The following is an 18,512-nucleotide window of genomic DNA, read 5'->3' as shown; positions in this document are numbered from 1 at the left end:
CTCCTTTTTTCCTTCATTAAAACCATGTGAAAGATGCCCTTAAAAAGTGATTCCTTTTCAATTCTGTCTCCCCCAACACTGGCACAGTTGCTGTGCCTGTTACATGCAATGTTTGTTTATTTAAAATGTTAATCTGCTCTCATTTTCTCTTGTTCCTCACCCCGGCCTCCCAGCTGACAAGACTTTCTGTGAGATGGTGAAATCAAACAAGCTCTGTGAAAAGAAGCTGTTTGTGCAGTTCTGCTGTCAGACGTGTCTTATGGCCGGGTAAAGTTCAGCGGCTGCATCCATCCAGGACTTCCACTGACTGCCAGCCCAGTTTTGCCAAATGTTTAGGACAAAAGTTTATTTTTTCAGCTTTGGGAGAGTTTACATGGTGCTGTCAAGCATTCGCTCGTAAGTTTGATAGCTTTAATATCACTGTCGGCGCGTTTCTATAGCAATATGTTAAGCAGAGATTGGAGCGTACCCTGAGTGATCAAGGCCTGGAAGCAGCAGACAAGTGGTGATATTAACACTCTCAAACACTCCTGGTGAGCAGGGACCAATGCATGATCCACGTACACACACTTGGTTCTTCGCAGAAATCCCACTGATCCACCCGCTCCGAGCGGCCGGCGGGAGCCCTCGCCACGAGGGAGGCAGGACTTCACACATCTGAGGAAAGAGCTGATTCTGGCTCATTTTTGGTACCCTCTCGTGCCAGGTGCCAGCTGATCTAGCCCTGCACTGCCAGCTCTGTACATAGGTAAAACGATGAACCAGGCGGCTCGGGAGCGGGGCCCGCTCCGGCACTCCTGTTCGGATTCCGTCGCTCACCGCTTCCCTCTGGCCCTGGCAATAACTGGAGGGTTGAGGACCAAAGCCAGAGCTGCCCCACGTGGCTCTGCAGGTGTGCCAGCCCAGCAGGGCTTTGCCCTGCAGGTAACTGCAGCCAGGCAAAACCCGTGTGTGTGCCTACAAGGAGTCGTAGGGTTTTGGAAGGGGTGTTGTCCACACAGACCAGCCTTACCACGAAATGTATTTCCCTTATTTCCCTCCTGGAACTGCTTGTACATTGCTGATCAAGTCAGTTCTGGAACAAGCTAAATCCTTCCTCTAAATGAGATGTTGCCCCAATTAATCTTTCTTGGCATTTTGCGTTATGATCCTCCCCCTGTTTTGCTGGGTACACCCCTCTCTCTCTCTCACAAAATCCTCCTGTTCATGGCAGTGATTTTTCTTGGGCATCTCTTTCCCAAATGAGACATTCCAGGGATCCAGCCAGGAAACTTAATTCTACAAAACCCTTCCCCGAAACAAACCTTTTCATGCTCTCTCTTAATAGTAAGTCACGTGGTGTTTATATAATTGTGTTTAAAATATCCTTGGCTATGTTGTTTTACAGATTTTTAAAAAATAACTTATACAATCCTTGTTTTTTTTCTCTGTGGACTATTTTTTATATGGGAGTGGGGTATCTTTTTGTGTCTTATTCCTTCTCCTTTTCTCCTCTCTGACCCTGCAAAGCCACTCTTTGCACCAGACATATGTAAACACTCTTTCCTATGCTGCATGTTCTGATTTTCATTGTTAATAGTTTTAATGAGTTAAACCTTTCTCCAGTGAAATTCCCAGTATGAATTGTCACCAGTTCCACATGGAGCTGGGATAATCCCTGCTTGGTTTCAGCTGCAACGACACCTGCCCTGCCTGGGCTTGCCCACGAGAGCTCACCTCAGCCAGGTGAGGAGGGGAAAGCCACACTGTCTCCAGCCCTCACCTGCCTGGACCAAATCCAAGGAAAGATGGAGCTTTGGTGAACTGATCTTTAAGTTAATAAACTATTGATCTCCCCTGACAAATGAATCTGTGCTTTTTCCAAATTCATGCAGCCCTGACTGGAGGCACTGCATGCCCTCACTTTGCTGGACAGAGCAGCTCCCCTGGTTGCTCCTGCTCAGCTCAGAGCACCTATGGGAGAAATGCTCAGGAACAGATGAGCTGCAGCTGGAAAAACCTCACTGTTGTTGTTGTAAAGGTCTTTAACCTCCAGAAGAAACTCAAATCCCAAATACTTGCCCTGTGCCAGGCTGGGCTGGTGCACCCAGGGCCCTCTTACTGGGGTTTGGGGCTGTGCTGGAGCATGGGTGGGTGAATTCTCCAGTGTGGGGGATCCTGGCTGAGCTGGCAGAAGGGCTTGCTCCCCTCATACACTCATACAAGGAGCATCCTGAGCCCCCCAGTTCCCCACTGCAGTTCCCAGCACGGGGCCACTGTTCCCTGTGGGCTGTCTGGGAAGGAGAGGAGCTGCTGGTGTGGCTGGGCATGGAGGGAGCTGTGGAATCCTTTGTTTGCTGTGTTGGCTTTGCAACAACCATGGGCCAAGTGCCTGGATATCTGGAACTGAGCTTTTGAAGTGGGGGAAAAAAGAAAAGAATGGAGCCCTCCCACAAGGGAAGATGATTTCTCAGAGATGTGCAGCTGTGGGCTCTGCATTTTGTTGGTCTTCACAATCATCAGATGATAAATGTGAATTAATCACACACAGCAATTCCTTTTGCTGCAGGATTTCCCTTTCAGTCTCAGGCCAAACCAGAGGTCAGAAAGGGGGTGACACACTCCTGGCTTCTGCCTCTTTGGAAAATACTTTTGTGGAAAATTCCAAACTTCATTTCTCCTGCTGTGTTAGTGAGAAAACAGGAGCTGTGGATCAGGAGCACTGTGCCAGCCTTCCAGTTCTCTGGGTCACAGCAGCTTGTCTCTAAATACTGCTCCCTGGTATATTTAGATGTACTGAAATGCTACAAAGAAAGCAAAATGCTTACTCTTACATCTTGACATAACTTAAAATACACACTGGGGAAGGCAATGCAATTTAAGATGACCAGTCCCCAGCAGTCCCAGCTCTATCCTGCTTTCTGCTGCTTTCCAGCCTGCCAGGGAAAGAAAAACAAATTCTGCACATTGAATTCATGCAACAACATCAGCTTCCAGCGTTTTCCTCAGAAATCATTCTTGTAAAGTAATAAAATTCAGATTATTTCTCCAAGCTGTTGCAATACTTGCTTGGAGCTATTAAAGTCTGACTGGTATGCTCAGAGGATCAAAGTGGCTGTGTCTTCCAGATAAATGCATATTTAGGCAATTTATTAAAGCTCATTTCTCTGTTGTCTCTTGGCACCAAAGCCAAATCTATAATAGCTGTTTTCTGGAAAATCTTAGCACAGCCTGAGTCCTCATTTGCAGTTTGGCCGTGGGGCTGCAGCCACGGCCATCTGCCATTGTGCAGTTGGCAGGTGGGGAGCACAGATCTTAAAAATCATTGCTTTGAGTTTCCACTGCAAAGAAAGGACTGTGGAGAGCTTGTGCGCAGCGTCTGAGACCCAGAATCCATCTGCTCGCAATTACGATTCTATTGTGGCTGCAGAGCTGAGGCAAACATGTATTGTGCTAAGGGAGACAGGTCCATGCTTTATTTGGCCTTGTCAGAGGCAGGACCTGCTTTCCAGGAGGCTGGAAGGAGTCTCCTTGCAAGAATGCCTGAAATGACTAAAGTCTCTGTTGTCTTTAACGCTGCATGATGCCTGAGTCACCTACAACAGCGCTGCTAATTCTCGGATTTTTCCTTGTGACAGCTCCCTCTTGTTCCTGCTCCCTCCTATGTTACAAAACAAATGCAGCTGTTATAAAAACCTGACTCTGTGCTTTCCCTTACGGCTTTGATGAGGGAGTTTTCCCAGCAGGGAGCACAGGAGCTGCCTGAGTGATCCCTGTCAGGGCCAGCTCTGACGCTGCAGTGCTGGGGACAGGCAGGCGTTGTGCCCGGGGTGATGCCCTGAGAAGCTCCCAAAAGAAAAGCACGAGCCATCCCTGAGCAGTGCCAAGCGTGGCAGCACTGTTTAGCCTGTTATCACATCCTCTGGGTTCACAGAAATGTCATGGCTCACAAAAATATCCTTCCCTCGACAGCAGCGCAGACAGAAATCATCCTTCCTCCTCCTGCTCCTTGAAGGCCTGGGAAGGATTTCCCCAGAAGCAATGGTGGCATTCAGCAGGTTTTGGGGGTCTGGGGGTGTCCCTTTACGTGTCACTTTCAGCCCAGTCACCTGCAGTGTGGCTCATCCCCAGCTGAGCCCTTCGCTGTGGTGCCAGGCAGTGCCCCAGCCTCAGACCAGGACCTGGGGGCAGCTCCTGGCCAGCCACAGCAGCCAGAGCCACCTCAGCTCTACTGCCAGCCCTTCCCTGCTGTTCCCCAAATTCCCAAAGCCACTTTAGGGGGATGTAGTGATATTTGCAAGCACGTTTTGTCTCACAGATAAAGGGCGTGTGTGGTGCTGCAGCCTGTGGGGTGTTCCCAGCCCATCACAGCACCTCAGACCAGGAATGCTCATGGAAGTGACAGAGAAACTGCCCCAAAAGCTGCAGGGGGAAGGTGCTCGTGGGCAGCACAATATCCAGGAGAGAGGCTGAGCTGCTGCTGGGGTGGATGGAAAGCACCGAGAGCTGAAGGTGCCCAGGGGAGCAGCAAGTGCTTGAGCACGGTTCTGTCTAAGGGAAGCCATGGCATGGAGCATGATCCTGCTCTGCCCGGATTCCTGCAGATAAATCTGTGCCTGGAAGCACCAGAAGGTGCGAGGGAACCTCTGGGGGCACCTGTGCTGACAGCAAAGCCAAAAGCTCCCTCCTGGGCTCGTGAGCCGTGGCTCAGGCGTGGGGCTGGAGCCGGCCCTGAGGGGGGAGCGCAGGGATGGGGTGGGGGGCTGGAGCTGGTCCTGAGGAGAAGGGCAATGCAGGGATGGAGTGTTGGGGTTGTATCAGTCCCTGGGGAAAGGGGAACGGAGGGATGGAGTGCTGGGGTTGTATTGGCACTGAGGAGAAGGGGAGCACAGGAATGGGGTGCTGGGCTGTATTGGCACTGAGGGGGGGACGCAGGGTTGGGGGGTTGGGGCTGTATCGGCCTCTCAGGAGAAGGGGAAGGCAGCGATGAGGTGTTGGGGCTGTATTGGCACTGAGGAGAAGGGCAGTGCAGGGATGCGGTGTTAGGGCTGTATCAGTCCCTCAGGAGAAGCGCAATGCACGGAGCTGTATCGCTCCCTGAGGGAGGGAACGCGGGCAGGGGCGGTCTGTGCCGTTCGCTGCCTCGGCGCTCGGCTGCCCGGGCTGCGCGTGCTCGGCGCTCGGCGCGGTGTGCTGCGGCGCGGCCTGGCGCGGAGTGTGGCCGTGTGTCGGTGTGTCGGTGTGTCGGTGTGTCCCGGCGTGTCCCGGTGTATCCCGGCGTGTCCCGCGATGGTGAAGCTCACGGCGGAGCTGATCGAGCAGGCGGCACAGTACACCAACGCCGTCCGCGACCGGGAGCTCGACCTGCGCGGTGCGCGGGCCCCGCGGGGCGTGGGGGCTGTGCTGGGAGGGGGCGGCCGGGGACTGAGGGCTGAGGGCTGAGGGTGGTGTGGGGGGTTATGGGGGGTTATGGGGGTGTGCGATGGGCCCTGGCCGTGGGACTGTGCTGGATCCCGGAGGAAAGGCTGTGATGGGCTCTGGAGGGTCCGTGAAGCAGCTCCCAGTGGGGCCCGGCGCCTTCCGAGGTGCCGGGGCGGGGCAGGGAGGTTGTTGGAGGGGCTGTGGTGGCCGCGGGATGGGGATGAGGGGCGCTTAAAGAGGCTCCCCTGGCTGTGGAACCTGCGGGGCATGCGAGGGGTGAATCACAGCGTGGTGGAACGGTTCAGGATGGAAGGAACCTAAAATCATCTCCGCTCAAGATGGGGAAACTGGGGGAAGTGTGGGAGGAACGTGCTGCGGTGGTGGGGTGGGATGTGCCAGAAAGGTGGGTTGGGCTCGGAGGACACGTCCAGGGCCCTGGGTTCTGCTGAGGGGATGGAGAAGGATTCCAAAAGCCGTGAGGGCTGTTGGCTTTGAGGGGCAGGGTTTGGTCTGGGAGCCGTGTGGGGCAGTCGATCCCGAGGTGTTTTGTCTGAGCCTTGTCAGCACCCCCACTCCATCCCAGTTTGCCCCCCCCACGCTCTGCTCTGGGCACCACCCAACCCCTGCCCTCTCTCTCCCCCTCTCCAGGCTATAAAATCCCAGTCATTGAGAACTTGGGGGCCACTCTGGACCAGTTTGATGCCATCGATTTCTCTGACAACGAGATCCGCAAGCTGGACGGGTTCCCGCTGCTGCGGAGGCTGAAAACGCTGCTCATGAACAACAACAGGATTTGGTGAGGGGCTCTGGCCTCCTGGGACCCTGGGCTCTGGCCTGCTGGGGGCCTGGGCGGAGGGAAATGCTCTGGGAGAGAGGTGTGGGGGTCTTTCAGTGCTGGGCAGGGTGTTTGTTTCAGGAATGAAATCAGCACTGAGCGCTGTGTGGGCTCTTTCAGTGCCCTCCTCATTCAGTGCAAAAGGCAGTGTTTGTTGCTCAGCCAGGACAGGGAGATGCAGAGTTTGGATCTGGCCATGTTTGGATTTCAGTAATCATCTCCATAAAGACACAAAAAAAAGGAATTCCTGCAAGGGAATGGATCTAAGTCTCATATTGCACCGAATATTTGCAGTGATTTATTGTCAGCTTTATTAGAAAAGTGTTTTGGATCTCACCCAAACTTCTGCCAGTGCCAGACTGGGTTGTTCACAGGGAGATCCTCTGTGTTACTGTTTCTCTGTGTATTTCCACCATTGCTAATCCCTGCCCTAAGTGAAACCTTTGTTTTCTGTTGTTCTCCAGTCGGATTGGTGAGAACCTGGAGCAGGCTCTGCCCAGCCTCACAGAGCTCATCCTCACCAACAACAACATTGCTGAACTGGTAAGCTGTCATGCAGGATAAAGCTAAACAAGCTTAAAATTTGTGGTTTTCATCCCTCTAATTAACCATTTTCCTGAGAGTAGTGCCATATCCCTTTGGCAATAGTTGGTTCTTTCTCTTTAGAGTAATATCCTAAGTTTTGGCAGTAGTTAATGGTGTACATCCTTTAATGACCAATATTTGCATCATGCAGTGGAACAGCAGTCACAAAGTTTAGTGGTTTTCCTATTAAAATAATTGTAATTTAATTAATCTCTAAAATAGTTATTAGTTCAGGAGCTATGTTTTCAAATATTTTAATTTTTTTTGCTCCTATTAAAACAATTGTAATTTAATTAATCTCTAAAATAGTTATGAGTTCAGGAGCTATGTTTTCAAATTTTTTTTTTTTTTTTGGTAAAAGGGCTTAAAATTTCTTGCTGTGCTCTCTTTACCCAGGGTGAACTGGATCCATTATCAACAATTAAATCATTGACTTACCTGAGGTATGTAACCCACAAAGAAAAGCTGCTCTTCCTCTGGTGTTTGGCCCTGTGCTTTGGGCTGGGATGCTCTGCTTTTGATGAGCTGTGACAGATCCTTTATGTCTCAAAATTGAATTGATAAAGTGTTTGCTCTACTCTTAATGAGCATCTGGTAATTAATGTCTGAGGTTTTATATCACTGACAGGCTGTTGGGATAATGAGATCTAACATCTCTAGAAACCAGCACACAAGTGCTCAAGTGAACTTAACCTTCAAAAACCCAAAACCAAAAGGTTTAATCTGTTGATAAAAAACAGTTTAAAATACATGTAAGCAAGGACTTTTCAGTAATACTACATTTGGTGTGAGGGACAGAAAGAAACACAGTTTGTCCTGTGATTTTTCAGTTGATCAGTGTCCAGACAGGAAAAGTGATGTTTCAGTTATTTGGGGGGAGTATTATGATTATTTTGAGGTTGTTCTTTATGTCATCCTTCAGTTAAATCTACTGAAGTTCTAAAGTGCAAGTTTTTATTATAGTTTCCATTATATCAAAGCACTGTCACTAAGCTTATTTCATGGTGTTGTTACCTGTTACAGCAGGAAGTACATGAATGCATTTCAAATATATTAATATATTTCAATACAAGTGTGTTTTAAAATATTTTGTAACCTTTATTTACTCCACAGCGTTCTAAGGAATCCTGTAACAAATAAGAAACATTACAGATTATATCTAATTCATAAAGTTCCCCAGGTCAGAGTGCTGGATTTTCAAAAAGTGAAGCTCAAAGTAAGTCTGCTTGCTTTTCATTTAGGTGGTTGGGTTTTTTTGTGTTTTTTGTTTGTTTGTTTGTTTGGGGGTTTTTTTTGTTTGGTTTTTGTTTGTTTGTTTTTCTTTGTTGTTTTGGGGGTTTTTTGTTGTTTTTTTTTGTTAGGCCTTTTTTGGGGGGTTATGTTGGGTTTTTTTGGTTGTTGTTTAGTTGTTTTGGTTTTTTTGTTTGTTTGTTTGTTTGGGGTTTTTTGTTTGTTTGTTTTTCTTTGTTTGTTGTTTTGGGGTTTTTTGTTGTTTTTTTTTGTTAGGCCTTTTTTGGGGGGTTATGTTGGGTTTTTTTGGTTGTTGTTTAGTTGTTTTGGTTTTTCTGGTTCTGGTTGATTTTTTTGTTTGTTTGTTTTGGGGTGGTTTGTTTGTTTGTTTTTGGTGTTTGTGGGTTTGGGTTTGGTTTTTTTGGGGGATTTTTTTGCATTCTTGAAAATTCACCACTAACAGTGACCTTGTTGTCATAGCTGTAAATTTTATTGAATCTCTGTAAGTGGCTCTACAACGCTCTCATTGTTTTCTTTCATGGTTTCATTCTGTTAAGGAATATAATCTGTTTAATGATGTTTAATTATGTTTCAGTGCCTTTGTTTAGTGTTACTCTTTCCCGTCCCTCTGGTGTTGGGAGGAGAGCAGGAAAGAGCAAACAGCACAGGCCTGAGCTCTGGGTGGGGGATGAGTGTGGGAAAGAGCTCTTCATTTTAACAGCACAAGGCTGATAAATCTCTGAGTATTTGGGCAGTGTTTATCTGCTTGTTCTCACATCTGGTCTCCATGTACCAGTTTCACTGATGAGGATGAGCCACAGTGTCTTTGTTGGCCGAGACAGAAGCTTTGCAGACTGTGATGTTCTCACATTAACTTTGTGTGTGTGTGTGGTATCGCTGTAGGAGCGACAGGAGGCAGAGAAAATGTTCAAGGGCAAACGGGGTGCACAGCTTGCAAAGGATATTGCCAGGAGAGCAAAAACGTAAGATAAAACAAACAAATTTACGCTGGCATCCTCCTTCAGAAACACCACTGGCTTTGTGTGCTGTATCAGGCAGAAAACTGAAATATCAGCTGCTGGCAGGATGCCTCAAAAGCTCTGGGAGCCACAAGTGCCTTGTCCAAGCACTTTGTTTTGGATGGTGGTGAACACATCTCAGAAGTATTTCTGAAAGAGCTAGCTTGGTCAAGGTGGATTCACTGAAGTCAACAAGCAGGAAACCTTAATTTTATGTTTGTTATTTAACTGCAGAGAGATGGCCATTATTTAATTTGTGGTTGGTGGAGTTTTTCTCCTAGATGATTGGTTTTGTTTGGCCAAATTATTTTATTTCCCAAAATAAATAATTATATATTTATTATATTTCTATAATTATATATATGTATTTATTTTGGGAATAAACTGCAAAATCTGCTGTAGTTAGGAGATGAAATACAAATTAAAATCTTTAATTAAGCTATTACAGTATGTTTATATTTATTTAGTTTAATTGCTAAGTGGTACATCACATGTTTTGATCAACCTATTTGGTAAGAGGAATTCACATCACAGCATTTCCAAATTCATGGTTAAATAGAAAAATGTGTTGAACTTATTTAGCATTTAAACCTTTAATAGATGGATTTGAGCTCGAGTTTGTGAGTGGAAAGGGATTCAGGTCAGGTGATCTCCTTAAAGCAGCAGCAGCAGATAACCTTCATCTTTTGACTGTTAAGATGATTCCAGTTTAATGTAGGCTTTACTTTAGGCTGCTGTAATACCACATTTGACACATGGGAACAGAAACCCCATTTTCAGTTACTCTTTATTTATCCACCCTGCTTTTGTAATGGCAGCAGAGCAGCTGAGTGTTCAGCAACATCCAAACTGAAGAGCTTTTGTCAACTGCCTGATGAATAAAGTTCTGCCTCTGAGCAGATGAAAAGGTGGGGGGGAATGAGGACAAGATGCTGGTGTTTCTGAAGGAGGCAGTTCTTCACTGTATCAGTTTGTTAACAAAGATAAGATACTACACTTGATGGAATGAAATGCTTTCAAACCTAGTTTGGAAGCATTTCAAGTTAAGAGAAGCAGCTACTCTTCAAAATGTGTAACAGGTCTTTTTTTTTCTTCTTTTGAAGCTTCAATCCAGGGGCTGGTCTGCCAACAGACAAAAAGAAAACTGGGCCCTCTCCAGGGGACGTGGAGGCAATTAAGGTAAATATGTCAGGAGAAAAGCTGTCATGGATCCAGACTGAACAAAAGTTTCCTTTGTGCTGCTCAGACAAACAGATCAGGGTGTCCTAGCTCTGGTTTAGGTTCTTTTTCTCTAAGTTTTCTTCTGACCTGTCTCTATTTTGAAATCTTCAATGAAATGTCAACCTGAGCTTAGAGTCCTTCCAGTGGAGGGCGAGGTAATGATTTGCCATTTGTAGAATTTTCTAGAACCAGAATTTAGTAGAACTTCCCGAGGTGTTCAGCGTCCCTCAGCTGTCAGAATCCAGGTTGTGTGTTGTTGTGAGCAGAGTGCCCAGGCTGTGTGAGGACTGACCCAGCTCTCTCTCTGTTTCTCAGACTGCCATTGCCAACGCCTCGACCCTGGCGGAGGTGGAGCGGCTGAAGGGATTGCTGCAGGCGGGACAGATCCCCGGCCGGGAGCGCAAACCAGGTCACTCCGCCTCTGCTGCTCCTCCCAAACACAGCCCAGCCCTCTCCCTGCTCCCTGTGTCATCTCTGCTTGTCACCTCTGCAGCACGCCCCTGGCCCTGTGACGTGCCTGGCTGCAGGGCAGCTCCGGGCTGTCCCCTGCTCTCTCTCCCTGCAGAGCCAGGTGCCAAACAAGGCGCTCCAGAGTTCATCCCAGTTATTTAACAAAATTAGATTAATTGCAGAGTCTCTCTGGTCTCTGCTGAGCAGCGGTGCCTCAGCAATGAGCCTGGCAGCTCTGCAGAGGTGGATCTCTGCTGCAGGCTGGCCGTAGCACCAGTTTCCTGCACGTCAGGGCTACCTGATTGTCCTTTCTGCAGAGTTTTTAAACGTCCCCGTTATTACTGTTCTGCAGAGGGGTGGGAAAAGGAGCAGCAACGTCAGCAGCCCCTGCCCTAAAACTCTGACGTGTCCTTTCAGGCCCATCGGAGGACGGCGAGGAAGAAATGGAGGAGGACACAGTGCCAAACGGCTCGTAGCGCGGGCCGTGCCCGCCGGGAGCCCGTTCCTGTCCCGTGCCGTGCCGGTGTCCCCGGCGGGGCGCGCCCCCGCCCGCGCGCGTTCCGCTGTTCAATAAACGAGCGGTCCCTTTTGCTCCCGCTGGCCGCGTCCGCTTCCCGGCCGGGGCGGGGCGGGGCGGAAGGCGTTTAGGCGCGCCCTGATTGGCTGCCTTGCTCTTGCCCCTTCTCTCATTGGCCGGCGCAGCCATACGTCACTCCGGGCACTGCCAATGGTGGCGCGGCGCTTCCTGCCGGCGGCGGACGGGGCGGTGATTGGCTATGGAGGCGCTGCAGCACACGGGTGAGGCGCCGCGGGCCGGGGGTGAGGGCGGGCCCGTGCCGCGCGGCCCGCGCTCACCCCCGGCCTGTCCCCCCGGCAGTGGGCTCGGTGCTGTCCAGCTACGGCTGGTACGTGCTGCTGGCCGCCGTGGCCGTGTACCTGCTGCTGCAGAAGGTGTCCCGCGGCCTGGCGGCGCGGCCGAGCGGCCGGCCCGGAGCGGCGGAGGCGGCGGAGGGTGAGTGCCGAGCGCTGCGGTGCCCCGGGCTCCTGAGGGCCCGGCGCGGGAGCTGCGCTGTGAGGGCTGGGAGGGAGAGCTCCGGGGAACCGCAGGTGCCGAGCCTGCGGGGATCCCGGGACAGGCTGGGCCGAGGGAGGCGTTTGTGGAAGGAGGAGCTGTGTCCCACAGGACCGCGTGTGGGGGTGGAGGAGCGGGACATCCCCTGGGTGTCTGCTCTCGGCGGGCAGGAGCTGAGGGCAGCAGCGCCTGTGGCCGTCACCAAATAACTCTTCACCAAACAAAACCGAAGCGCACAAATCGAAATCCTGGAGAAAATACTTCTGTAAATACTCACCTTTTATGGATATTCATCACCCCCTTCCAGCCGCTCTTTCGCGGTCCGTGCTGTGTGCGTTTGGGGTGTGTCACTGTGTTATCTCTGGGAGCGTGGCACGGGTTGTAGATCTCACAGTCACCGTCCTGCTGAAAGGCACAGGCTGTGCTCGTGCACCTGCCAGATCCACGGCTGCTTGGCACTGATCCCTTGGCCCCACAGTAAAATCTGAGTTGTGTGCTCTTATCCTCCTGCTGTTCTTTTGTGATGATAATTAAATGGCTATTTAATTGCCCAAACTGCCTGTAAAATGAAATTATTGAAAGTACTGATATTTCTTTTTCATATTCGTCACTGGATCATAGCAAAAAATGAGGCAAACAAATGTGGAGATGCTTCAGCTGCTGGAAGAAAACAGAGCAACACTGACCTTTTTTGGGGGGGTATAATTTTCCTTTTGACCTTCACAGGTCAGTCATGAAGAGCAGTGGTGACTCAGTGTGGATTTTCTGAGACCTCCAGGTGTCTCTTGAGATGTGTGTCATGTTTGTCAGTGATTTTCTGCTGATGGAGGGTGTCACATCCACTGCTGCACTGACACCAGCAGGACCCATTGCCAGAAGGAGTGGGAGTGCTTGTGGGCTGCTTGCCTCATCCTTCTGCGTAAAAGAAGTTCTCTGGGTAAAAATGGTCCCTGCGAAGCCTGGGTGATATTTCTGAATTAATTTGTGTCTAACAAATCCTTCAGAAATAGAAGGAAGTGTCCTTGAAGTGTGAGGTTTAAATTTTGTGGTTAGGTACATTCGTGTCCTTATTAAAATCCTGTTGAAGTAATTGATTTAAAACAGCAAAGCATGATGTAGTTTAATTCAGCATTATAAATTATTAGAAAATATTAGCTGGAAACTGAACTTGAATTGTGATTTTCTGCAGAACAGCTGCAGGGAGAGAAGTGAGCCTTTCTTTATGAGCCTCTTTTATTCATTGAGGAGACCATCTAGGATTATCTTTGAGTATCTTTGCAAACTCTTCCCTGATTTCCTAGAGCCTGATGTGGTGGTAAGAAGGCAGGAAGCTTTGGCAGCAGCTCGCCTCAGGATGCAAGAGGAACTGAATGCACAAGCAGAAAAATACAAAGAAAAGCAAAAACAGGTAACCAGAGAGCATTTCTTCCTTTAACTGATACATTTGTCATCAAGACCTTTCTGCTGTAAAGGACAGCAGCAAATTGTAATTGTGGGCCAGGGTCACTGTGGGCCTGGTGTTCTTTTTTGCCCAGGTAAACCTGCAGGAGCTTTGTTGTGTGTGCAGTGAATGGCTGGAGGGGTTTTGCTGGCATTTAAATTAGCTGTACCATGGCACATGTGTGTTTTCTGCTCTCAAAGGCAAATAAAGTGTTAGAAATGTAGCTGAGCATTGCTGCAGTTGAAGGGTCTGAATTACAGCTTGAGATCACGAGGAATAGCAAACTGCTGAATGGGGCAGTGCAGAAAATGGGTGTGATCAGCATAGTAATAACTGATCATTATCCCACCTCTTCTGGTTTTGCTTTTGCAGTCAGACCTCACTTTGTAGCTGATGCTTCAAGTAGTATTAGCAGTTAAAAACAAAGGAAAAGCCCTTTTTTTCTTCTGTAAAACCCCATGTTGTGCATTAAATTACTGCAATATTCTTTACTTAGTACTTTTGATAGACTCAGGGTTTAAACTTGCCACTTGGTTCTGTTTTACCTTCAAAATCTTTTAAAGCATCAAGTGGCCAAAGAAGCTGCAGGCTCAGTCAGTGCATCCCGAGGAGGAGGAGAGATGTGGCTGTATAAAAAGAGTAAATTCTTCCATAACCTCAGAGATGGTGCATCAGATAAATACAGTGTGACAAGTCTGTTGTAGCTGTTTCTGGGGATTCTGTTAGCTCTGGAATCCTGGTTTTAAGGTTAAAGCTCAGATTGAGCCAGTGTCCTGGATTTGTTCTGTAGCTGGAGGAGGAGCGGCGGAGGCAGAAGATCGCCATGTGGGAGAGCATGCAGGAGGGGAAGAGCTACAAAGGAAACCTGAAACTGAATCAGGTAACAGCCATGTTCATCAGGTCACAGCTGTGTTCCTGTGCTTAAGGGAGATGAAATTCCTGTTGAGTAACTTTTTGCTTTTCTGAACAGCAAGAAGTAGAACCTGGTGCCTCGGCCTCAGCAGTCCCGAAATCGAAACCGAACAAAAAGCCTTTGAGAGGAGGGGGTGAGTATGGAGCCCTTCAGACACTCTGAGCTTGGAACAGGGCAGTTATCCTGCTTTATATGGACTCTATACATACTTTTTGTCTTTTTCAAGGAGGAAACAAAACGTTCCTTACAAACAAGCTCTTTATCTCTGCTCAGCTAATCTGCTCTGTCCTCTGTGCAGAAGCTGGCAGCAAGTTTTGGGAGTGCTTTTCCCTGGGAAAAGAATGTGTCAGGTTTTTCTGTAAATATGCTGTGGTATAATTTACTGAGATTTTTGTCACTCAGAATTACAGATCCTTGCAGTAGTTCTAGGATCCTTCCCCCATTATTCTGTAAGTTCAATAACTTAGTATCTGGTCTCTTGTCTTTAAAGCACCTGTAGTACTGAGTAAATGCAGGAAGAGGGTATTTTACTTTGTATTATGTAGATTCAGATGATGAAAGAAATTATTATGTAAAATGTGACCTCATTTTTCATAAACCACAGTGCTGACCTATTGAATGTATAAATCCTGCAGATGTATCAATCTTACCAACTCTCACAAAGCACCAGAAGGCCTCACTGTTGAACTCAGTCACCTGCTGGAGCCATGTAGATGGATGAAGTGCTTTCTATGGCCTCACATTGCCCATGCCAGGCTCACTGGCCATGCCACAGTCTGCCTCCTCTCCCCTCAGCCCAAGAGCCCTTGCCATACCTGCAGGTGCTCATTTGGGTGTATTTAGTGACAATTTTCTGTGGTGGAGTGGATCATCCAGGCAGCCTCAATCAGGCTGAAAAGGAGCCCCACGTAGGGTGCAGTGCTAAGTGACTTGATTAAATGTATGAGACCTGTGGATTCTTGATTAAACACACTAAACTTCAGTGACAGTGCAGTGCTGGGATTTCTGCTTTGAGTATTTTCCCTGACATTTGAAGGAATCAAATAGATTGATTAATCTGAGGTGGTTTAATAGGAGAGTGTGATGTCTGGTGCTGTCAGCTGTCTTTGGTACCTCTGTCATGGGGTATTTACCTCCCTGGGGGATGAGGAGTGCAGGGCTCAGCTGTGCTGAGAGCCAGGGTCAGGGCAGCTGGCTCTGGGCACCCTTCCAGCTGCTACCTGTCCCAGTTTAATCCTCAGCAAAGTCCTTGCTTAAGTAACCCATTACAGAATTAGAGGTCTCAGATCTTCTCCTGAGGTAGATCAGCATGAAGTGAAAGAACCATCTGTGCTGCTCAGTTAAGCTAGAAAGCAAAACTTGGCTGGTATGAGAAAAACAAATTTCAAAGATGAAGGTGATGCTGGGAGTTTCAGTGAAACAGGTTGCTTTGAAACCCCCCTGGTTAGCAGTGCTACTAGGATTTGGGTTCTTAGGTTTGTGCAGAACAAATTGAAGATGTTTGCCAAGTTGTAACTTTCTGAGTGTGTTCTGAGATGAAGTTTCCCATGGTTACAGCATCAGGTTGTTCAGCTAAAGTGTATTTGCCTCACTGCCTATGCTTGCCTTTCAAATGCTCTAAAAAATACTTTGCAGTGTTAAAGAGTGGATTTACCTTTTGACCTTCAGAGTATTCCTTGCAGGACTGGAATAAAGGATTGTTTTAAGTCCCTGACTGTTGGGGCTCTTGCAGAGCAGATAACTCTGCAGAGTTTGCTGTAAGAGCTGCTGTTGCTGCTCTGTTCATCTTGCAGAGCAGCACTGCAGCTTCGGTGCAGACTTAGAAAAACCAAATGGTAATTCATTTCAATTTCATTTAATCCAAATTGATCAAATTAAAACACAAGTGTTTTGCAATGGCTTTTAAAGAAAGAAGCCCTCTCAAGTCTGGGTGTTCTCCGTGCTTTCATTTTCCCTAAAATGCTGCGTGTGTGAAGTATGAGCAAGGTGTAAATATTATCAGATGTATTTTTGGTGTTCCCTGTGTGCTGGTGAAGGGCTGTGGAGGATGGATACTGACAGTGGGTTTCTCCTGTGTGTTGCAGGCTATAACCCCCTGTCTGGAGAAGGAGGAGGGACGTGCTCCTGGCGGCCCGGCCGGCGGGGCCCGTCAGCAGGTGGATGAGGCTAACCCCCCTAGTGTCCCCTGGCACTAGCAGCTTGATCCCACCCCCTGTCTCACTGCCTGCAGCTGGCCTGTCACAGTGTCACCAGCACTCCTTTGGGGCTGGCTTGGTGCACTTGTTAACTTCAAACAGTTTTTTGTTTGTTGGATTTACACCGTTCCCAAATCGTAACGCATTGGCTGATCCTAAACCAGAAAAACAGCTGATCCTCTTAGAGAGGGCAGAGAGAGAAGCAATTTCAGCACAATCAGTTAATTTTCACTCTTCTGTAGAGAGGGAGTGAAGTACCTGGGATTGTGAGATCTGGGCTTTCTGGCAAATTTAATTATCTATGCTCACTTTACCTCTGTAAGATGAGGATATTTACTGTCCTCAGACATGTTACCAGATTTACCTTCCAGCTAAACACAGACATTTAGAGAAGAAGGATGTTATCATTGGCAGACACCTTGAACTTAGACAGAGGACTTTCACAAAAAACACAGGTGATCTGACAAATGCCACGGATTTGCACCAAAGGCCAGTTACTGCAGAAGAGTCTCTGTGACAAGCCAGCTTGAATGATGTTTTCCTTATAAATGGTAAACAAACCAGTGAGGATTACTGATGCTAGACAGCAGGCAGGGGGGTTCTTGCTATTCCTTTTTTTTCTTTTTTCTTTTTTTTTATTTCAACTGCTTTGTAAAAACAATATACTATTAATATTAAATATAATTGCAAACATCATAAATCTAGTATTTACAATCTCGTGGTTTTCTACAGCATCTTTTTTATAGAAGGCATTTGTTCTAGTGTAATAAATGTGTATAAAGCAAGGTGGGAGATGAAGTGACCCTGCTGCACCAAAGCTGAGGCTGGTGTGTGCTGAGGGGGGCTCTGGCCAGTGAAGGTGTCACTCTGGCAAGTGAGGGGTGCAGGGACTGTGTGGTGTTCATCTTTCTCGTCTATGTCCAGCCCTGAGGACAGAAAACAACTGGCCATCATAACCAAACTTCCCAAGCATCCCATGCCCTTGATTTTCTCTCTAAAATGCAACAGACAAAATCCAGGTTGTCTTTGGAGAGGAGTGAAATGATTCCTCCTGGCATAGGACAAGTGTCCCTGTGTCCAGTTGCTGCTCCTGAGCTGGTCTGTGGGCATTGGGGTAGGGAGCAGTGGTTCCTTAGAGCTTTTTGAGCACTTGTTTCTGAATATTTCCTCTTGGATACTTGTGCTTATCAGTAGATACAAGTGTCAACTTTGACTACACTGTTTATGTACATGTTGATATTTCTCTTGGTTAGAAATGCAGCAGGAGGGTGTTATTAGGGAGTTTTAAAGTTGGTAATGAAATTGAAAGGCCAAGAACCTTTTGTTTTAGACACAACAGAGTGTTTGGTCACATGTGTGTGGAAGGTGAAGCGAGGCTGTTGATGTTCCTGTGGAAATTCATTCAGAAGCCAGCCTATGTAAATTCAGGTTTTAATTCTTCATTAGGCAAAAAAAAATAGAGGTGGGGAAGGATATTTTCAAGATCTGAAGTCTTCCTCAGGAAAGAGGACTAAGTTGTCATGCCTTGGGGAACATCTTCTCCCTTGTGCCTGGGAAACAGGCAACAGACTGAGGTGTTGTCTTCAGAAAAACAAATGGGGGAGGTTGTTGTCTTAAAGAAGCAGAAATCCCTGTGTGATAAAATGATCAGGGGTGGGTTTATTTAATTCAGTAAAAACATTTGCAAAATAAATAAGCAGGTCTTAACTGAGCATATGCTAATCTTTGTGTTTCAAGACTTGCTTCTGGCTAGGACTAGGGATATGGCTTTTTGCCCAATTCTAATGTTTAATAAGACATGTCAAGTGAAAATGAAATTAAGTACATATTTCTGGAAGCTTTCTTCTCCTTCTTTTTTTTATTTTAATCCTCAAGTTCCTGAATTTTTCGTAGTCAGACACTTCTAAGCTGTTGAACAGGGTGGGAGGACAAACCTCAGTTCATAAAACTTTTCTTTTGGCTCACAACCTGCACAAGAGGGAAGGGTTTTTCCTCTGACTTCAGATGGAAAGCTCTCCCGTGACCACAAGCATTATGGAAAGGTGGATGCTTGCTGCTTTATAGCTCAGGAGTGAAGCATGCAGAAAGCATTAGGTGAAAGTGAACTATTTAATGAATCCGTTGTTCCTGGTTTGGTATGAATTCCCAAGA

The 18,512-nt window shown here is 47.5% G+C and overlaps 3 protein-coding genes across 5 annotated transcripts in view; all 3 read left to right on the top strand.

Annotated features, from left to right (window-relative positions):
• Nucleotides 1-1,840, top strand: part of PCSK6 (proprotein convertase subtilisin/kexin type 6) — a 33,632-nt gene extending 31,792 nt beyond the window's left edge. For both annotated transcript variants that reach the window (XM_039723468.1, XM_039723467.1), the window contains one exon: nucleotides 174-1,840. In XM_039723468.1, the coding sequence (XP_039579402.1) occupies nucleotides 174-271 (98 nt within the window). In that variant the 3' untranslated portion in view covers nucleotides 272-1,840. The remainder of the gene's footprint in view (nucleotides 1-173) is intronic.
• Nucleotides 1,841-5,169: 3,329 nt separating this feature from the next.
• On the top strand, nucleotides 5,170-11,331 carry SNRPA1 (small nuclear ribonucleoprotein polypeptide A'). Its single transcript, XM_039723261.1, has 9 exons — nucleotides 5,170-5,350; nucleotides 6,049-6,196; nucleotides 6,700-6,778; nucleotides 7,217-7,263; nucleotides 7,934-8,036; nucleotides 8,954-9,033; nucleotides 10,173-10,248; nucleotides 10,606-10,699; nucleotides 11,158-11,331. The coding sequence occupies exons 1-9, from the start codon at nucleotides 5,269-5,271 to the stop codon at nucleotides 11,214-11,216; spliced, it is 768 nt and encodes a 255-aa protein (XP_039579195.1). The 5' UTR covers nucleotides 5,170-5,268; the 3' UTR covers nucleotides 11,217-11,331.
• A 46-nt stretch (nucleotides 11,332-11,377) lies between these two features.
• On the top strand, nucleotides 11,378-17,061 carry SELENOS (selenoprotein S). Of its 2 annotated transcripts, none has more exons than XM_039723262.1 (6): nucleotides 11,378-11,538; nucleotides 11,618-11,752; nucleotides 13,114-13,220; nucleotides 14,044-14,133; nucleotides 14,224-14,299; nucleotides 14,802-16,228. In XM_039723262.1, the coding sequence occupies exons 1-6, from the start codon at nucleotides 11,517-11,519 to the stop codon at nucleotides 14,885-14,887; spliced, it is 516 nt and encodes a 171-aa protein (XP_039579196.1). In that variant the 5' UTR covers nucleotides 11,378-11,516; the 3' UTR covers nucleotides 14,888-16,228. The 2 variants fall into 2 exon arrangements, with proteins under 2 accessions (XP_039579196.1, XP_039579197.1); XM_039723263.1 differs by lacking the exon at nucleotides 14,802-16,228 and adding an exon at nucleotides 16,251-17,061 and having other exon boundaries at nucleotides 11,493-11,538.
• The last annotated feature ends 1,451 nt before the right edge of the window (nucleotides 17,062-18,512 follow it).

This window comes from Passer montanus, unplaced genomic scaffold (genome assembly GCF_014805655.1).
Source record: "Passer montanus isolate IOZ18808 unplaced genomic scaffold, ASM1480565v1 scaffold5, whole genome shotgun sequence".
Taxonomy (NCBI): Eukaryota; Metazoa; Chordata; class Aves; order Passeriformes; family Passeridae; genus Passer; species Passer montanus.
The sequence above is the reverse complement of the archived record's forward strand: the minus strand, read 5'-3'. Positions and strand labels throughout refer to the sequence as shown.

Excerpts from the sequence above, each read along its gene's own strand:
- SELENOS (XM_039723262.1), top strand. The coding sequence starts at position 11,517 with ATGGAGGCGCTGCAGCACACGG. Across the intron at positions 13,221-14,043 it reads ACAAAGAAAAGCAAAAACAG|CTGGAGGAGGAGCGGCGGAG; the intron begins GTAACCAGAGAG and ends TTTGTTCTGTAG. Across the intron at positions 14,300-14,801 it reads AAAGCCTTTGAGAGGAGGGG|ATGTATCAATCTTACCAACT; the intron begins GTGAGTATGGAG and ends TAAATCCTGCAG.
- SNRPA1 (XM_039723261.1), top strand. The coding sequence starts at position 5,269 with ATGGTGAAGCTCACGGCGGAGCTGATCGAGCAGGCGGCACAGTACACC. Across the intron at positions 7,264-7,933 it reads AAATCATTGACTTACCTGAG|CGTTCTAAGGAATCCTGTAA; the intron begins GTATGTAACCCA and ends TTTACTCCACAG. Across the intron at positions 10,700-11,157 it reads CGGCCGGGAGCGCAAACCAG|GCCCATCGGAGGACGGCGAG; the intron begins GTCACTCCGCCT and ends GTGTCCTTTCAG.